The following is a 5,199-nucleotide window of genomic DNA, read 5'->3' on the forward strand; positions in this document are numbered from 1 at the left end:
GCGTGACACTCTGGAGGGTAGGTCATAAAAGGACTGTGGCCTCCAGCTGGCTCTCTCTGGGGAAGCCAGCCGCCATACTGTGAGGAGGCTCAGGCGGTGCTGTGGAGAGGCCCACCTGGAGGGGGAGCCGAGGCCTCCCGTCGGCAGCCACAAGAGGGAGCCATCCTGCAAGCGGCTCCTCCGGCCCCAGTCGAGCCTTCAGATGAGGCAGCCCCGGATGATAGCTTAACTGCCACCTCATGAGAGACCCTAAGCTAGGACCCCACAGCTAAGTTACTCCCAAATTCTTGACTAACAGAAACCATGAGATAATGCCTGTTTGTTGTTTTAAACCACTCAATCGTGGGGTAATTTGCTAAGGCGGCAATAGATTAAAAAAATACACCATGCAGGTATTACCCATTGAACATCTTAAGTAATCAGTTTCTGCCAGCCACCGGGAAGCTCCTAGATTTGCAAAAGTTTGGAGCTGAAAGGACCCCCAGGTCACCAGAGCCACTGGGCCTGCAATCAGGGTAACCAAGTCCCCAGCATGACCAGGTGCAGGCAGGCAGGTTTCAGAGCGAGGTTTAATGCTGTGTGCACTCGATCAGAGATGTTTCTAGAAACACAGAAAGTCCTGAATTGCACTGTGGATTTCCTCGCGGTCCATCCTGAGGGCTTGGACTGTTCCAGATGCAGATGGAAGGAGCAAGCACCACTGACACCTGGAGGGGGAGCAAGGCAGGGTGAGCAGAGGGCTCCGGGCCGTCGTGCTTATGACAAAGAGCAAGCCGCGACGAGGAACACAGACGCCACAGCCAGGCTCCAAGGGCAAATCTAGCTGTGCCCCTTAGGGGCTGCGTGTCCTGGGCCTCAGGTCCCCATCTAGAAATGGTGTGTAAGTGGCGTGCGCACACCAGACCGCCATGTGGGCAATGAGCTAGTAACACGGGCAGTGTGGTCAGCACAGCGACAGCGACGGGCACGTCAGAGACACAGAGGGTGAGCCCAAGGTGTCATTAATGCTCACAGCAGCCCATCCAGAGAGGCCAGCGGCTGCGGGCCAGCCTCAACTTCCCAGCCCGTAAAGTGGGGCAGCCCTCCGTCCCGCCAGGGGCTGGGGAGACTGAGATGGCAGGCACAGCGCAGGCTGTCGGGTGAAGTTCTGGGATCGAGCACTGGGGCCAGTGCCCACTCCCCAGTCCACAGACTGAGGCTGCCAGCCGGCTGTGCCGATGGGCGGGAGGTGTCCGGAATCAGGCAGGACTCTCCAGGGCGCACGGTCCCAGGGAGCCCCCGGGACCTGCCACCCCAGCCCTGGAAGCGACCACGAGTGGAAGCCCCCACCCCTGCAGGCAGAAACCCCAGGGCTCCCCTGCCGACAGCGGCCGATGCTTACCTACCAGGGGGCTCCACCGGAGGCGTAATTAATCGTCCTTCTTAAACTTGCCGTTGATATAGGGCACCCAGTCCAGAATCAGCCGCCAGTCGGTGGCCCACACCAGCCCCACGGTGCCCACGGCGCCCCACATGCTCACCGTGGGAATCCTGCAAGAGGACAGCGGGGCGGGGGGGGGGGGGGGGTCAGGCCTCGTCCTGCCAGGAGCATATCCGGGTCCCCCCCATCCCAAGTCACCATTTATCAAACCCCCATCATCATGTGTCCGGCCCCTGCCCAGAGCGTGGACACATCCTGCTGATGGCCCTACAGGGGGAACATGAGCCAGGAGACCCCCGAGGGGACTGCACTCCCATCTGCTTTCATATTGGGATCCGCTTCAGGTTTTCTTTGGGGAATTCTGCTGCTAAGAAAAAACAAAACCCAAGCTTGGAACCACCAGAATGATAGCTAACATCTACATGCAGGGACGGTCTACGCAATTTAGTGACTCGTAGATCCCTGTGACAGTGCTAGGACTGATGGCATGAAAACCAGGGTCCGTCTTACAGATGAGGAGACCAAGGCACAGAGAGGGTGAGTCACTCCCCTGAGCATACACAGCAGAGGCAGGGGGCTCCAAGTCCACCACACGCCACATGTATGTCCTGCGATGGGCAGGGTCCAGGATGGCCCAGCATTCCCGCCTCCTGGAGCTCACGCCCTCGTACAACCCTCCCCTTGAGCATCAGCAGGACCCAGTCACTGGCCTCTAATGAATAAAACACGAAGGTGAGAGGAGTCACCCCCCAGATGAGCCTCCATCATGGGCGCTCCCGCTCACCCTGACTCCCTCTGGGGGAAGCCAGCTGCTGCATTGGGAGCCACCTCCAGAGGGGCCCACGTGGCAGAGAAGTGAGGTGAGACCCCGGCCAACAGCCTCGTGCTCGAGCCTGGAAACAGACCCCCGAGGGGGAGCTTTCAGCTGAGACTGCAGCCTCACGGGACCCTGAGCCAAGGGTCCAGCTGAGCTGCGCCCTGAGTCCTGATGCACAGAAACCGTGACTTAACATGTTTGCTAAGCTGCTAAATCGGGGGGCCACTGGGCACGCGGCCATCAGAAGCTATCACAGGCCCCACTACTGGCCTGTGGAGGGATGGCATTTGAACCCACGGGCCCACCTCGCTGGCCCGTCGTAAACCACGTGCCTGGGGTGTCGGAGGGGGGTTGCTCCTTGAGATGAGGAGGCAGAAGGCTTGTTTCCATAGGTTGTATGAGCTCCGCGCCCTCCCCAAACTTGCCTCGCCAGTGACAACCCCCCAAGTGTGGGCCAGGCCCGGCTCCCTGCATCCCGGCCCACACAGCTCGACTTCGGGCCCCGGTGGGGTCATGGATTACTTCCACTTTTGGAACAAGCTCTGGGGCAGGTGTCATGAACAGAGAGGGCATCTTGCCTGCCACAGCTCCACAGCTTGAGGCTTGTTAATGTCAGAGGAGCCTTCCCTCGGGGAGGCCCCTGCCTCCCGCATCGTCATGGTCACTCCCCTTGGGGTCCTGAGGACCCGACCTCCACAGGGCATCTAGGAAGGATGTGACGATGATGATGACCCCTCATGGGACTTCCTCGTCACGCCCTCCAACCTCTTCCCCCCTTTCTCAGACGAGGACACCAGGGCTCAGGGAGGGGGTGACGGGCAGGGTCCCCCGGCTGGTGAGCGTGGACACTCAACAGTCCTGAGTCTGAGCCACAACCCCACAGTGCCTGCTGGGGATGAGTCCTGCTTCCTGGCCTCCGGAAGCTGGTAGGACAGTGCCGCACACCTGTCACTCAGTTCTTTGTGGTCCCCTCTTATCTTACGTCCACCTCATCCCACAGATCTCATTTGTTCACTTGTTCTGGTCCACCGACTAGCACGTTAGCCATGGGGTTTCGGTTTCTTACTGAGTCTCTGGCACCCAACCTGGTGCTGGGTGCTGGCACATTGTCGGTGCTCGGTGAAGCCGAGTGAAGGCCTGGGGGGGACGTCCCTGCCCTAACCCAGCACAGATGGGACCCGATCCACTGCCCCCGGGAATTCCCAGCTGACGGCCACAGGGGCTGCATGGGCCGCCGGTGGTTCTCCCCTGATGCGAGGGACGGCCTGCGTCGTCCTGGGCCTGGGTCACCCCAGCAGTGAGGCACCACCGTCAGTGTCCACCTCAAGGTCCCTGCCAGAGCCACTGCTCTGCGGCAGACCCCACCCCTCACCCACTCCCTGCCCAGGTCACCCCAATCCCGGCTGCCACATGGGGTCACCCCGGTCCCGCCCGCCTCCCACTGGGGGCAGGGACAGGTGCAGCCGTCGGTGTCACGCTCCTTGTTCAACATCTCAAAAAAAGCAAAAGCAAAGCCGGGGACGTGCAGGCTCCGTGGTCAGGCCCCAGGGGTCCTGAGCCGAGGCTGCTGGCCGTGTCCGTCCAGGTGGGCGCCACCGCGGCCCCCAGGTAGAAGTGGGGAAACTGAGGCTCAGAGCTGCTGACCACGGGGCCGGCGGACCCGCCATGCACGTGTACTCGGGACGGACCGCTCCGCCTCTCCGTGCCTCAGTTTCCGCATCTGTGCCCCGGCACGACCCGGGGTCCCGGCAGGGGGGCGGGGGCCGCGTCCTCACCAGTTCGAGGCCAGCTGGCGGTAGCGCGGGCCCAGGAACCTGCTCAGCATCGCGGCGCCGTCCGCAGCTCAGGGTGACCCCGGCCCCGCCCGATCCGGACGCACCGCGCAGGCGCGGCCGCCGCAGCGCGCAGGCGCGCAGGGAGGCCCCGCCCCACCCCGGGCAGCCTGCCCGCGCGACGCCCGGAGCCGGCCACCGCTGCGTGCGCAGACCCGGAAGACACTTGCAGTCACTTCCGGGGAGAACCGGAAGAAGTGGCTTGGACGAGAGTGGGCGGGCCCGGGAGGCGGGGCTTTCTGGCCACGTGACTCGGGATGCGGGCTGCGTCTCCACTCAGGCGCTCAGAGTGGTACCCAGCTGGGCACGGCCCGCGACATCCGGCTGGTGACTGTATTCTTGCCACGTGCCAGCGTGTTATTCACGATTAAAGAAACAAGGCAAAGAGTGCAGGGACCCGCCAGAGTCGCTCAGAGGAGGGGAGGGGTGCGATCTGAACCCCCTTTTGGAGGAGTTACGGGTCGTCGCTGACTCGCCACCAGGGGGACCCCCGAGCCGTCCCCTTGCTCATCTTTTGTCGTCTGTTGCCTGGAGGCCCTGTCGCATTTGTTGGCCGGTTTTCGGTTCTGGCAGCAGAGGGAGGCAGGCGCCCCGCGCTGCGAGCATCCGGGCCTCCCCCGTCTGCTGCTGGGCCTCCGCGCCCCTGGGTCCCCCTCGGTGTCCGCTGTCCGCCGCCCCAGGCTTGCTCGGGCCCCCTTCTGCAGTCCCCGTCTCTGGGGCCCCCCGCGTTGAGTGCAGGCCTGGAGGGAAGGACCAGACACCGTGGGGCCGTCTTCCCGGGATGCGCTCCCCAGCGCCCTCCACGCTCGGTTCGCGGGGGGCTGCAGGTTGCAACCTGCCCACGGACTGGCGGTGGGTGCCACAAATAGTATTTAGAGACCACAGTCTGGGCACCAGGGGTGCTCGCGGCTGCTGGGTTGGCCGTTATTTCTCCGTCTTTCCAGTTGTCCTAGGGTTTCTGATCTTGGGATCAGAAGACCTGAATAAGCCTCTGTCCTTGATGGCAACTTAGAGGAGGTCGTGGCCGTCATGAAGATTGTTGAGAGAGACCAGAGAGAAAGAGAATAAAGCAGCTTGAAAAGATGAGCAGAGATGGGCATAGAGGTCATGGGGCTGCAGGTCCTGGATCC

At 62.5% G+C, this 5,199-nt stretch overlaps 1 protein-coding gene across 2 annotated transcripts; it reads right to left on the minus strand.

Annotated features, from left to right (window-relative positions):
• Window positions 1-551: 551 nt before the first annotated feature.
• On the minus strand, window positions 552-4,214 carry UQCR11 (ubiquinol-cytochrome c reductase, complex III subunit XI). 2 transcript variants are annotated; one of them, XM_014845655.3, is made up of 3 exons: window positions 4,013-4,214; window positions 1,382-1,530; window positions 552-707 (listed from the first exon to the last, which is right to left on the minus strand). In XM_014845655.3, exons 1-2 carry the CDS (start codon window positions 4,060-4,062, stop codon window positions 1,410-1,412), a joined length of 171 nt encoding a protein of 56 aa, XP_014701141.1. In that variant the 5' UTR covers window positions 4,063-4,214; the 3' UTR covers window positions 552-707; window positions 1,382-1,409. The 2 variants fall into 2 exon arrangements, with proteins under 2 accessions (XP_014701141.1, XP_014701142.1); XM_014845656.3 differs by having other exon boundaries at window positions 1,386-1,530; window positions 4,013-4,191.
• Between the last annotated feature and the right edge of the window lie 985 nt (window positions 4,215-5,199).

Source organism: Equus asinus, chromosome 20 (genome assembly GCF_041296235.1).
Source record: "Equus asinus isolate D_3611 breed Donkey chromosome 20, EquAss-T2T_v2, whole genome shotgun sequence".
In the NCBI taxonomy this organism is placed as follows: Eukaryota; Metazoa; Chordata; class Mammalia; order Perissodactyla; family Equidae; genus Equus; species Equus asinus.

Coding starts and splice junctions, on each gene's coding strand:
- UQCR11 (XM_014845655.3), bottom strand. CDS start 4,062: ATGCTGAGCAGGTTCCTGGGCCCGCGCTACCGCCAGCTGGCCTCGAAC. Junction 1,531..4,012: donor CGCCAGCTGGCCTCGAACTG/GTGAGGACGCGG, acceptor GTCCTCTTGCAG/GATTCCCACGGTGAGCATGT.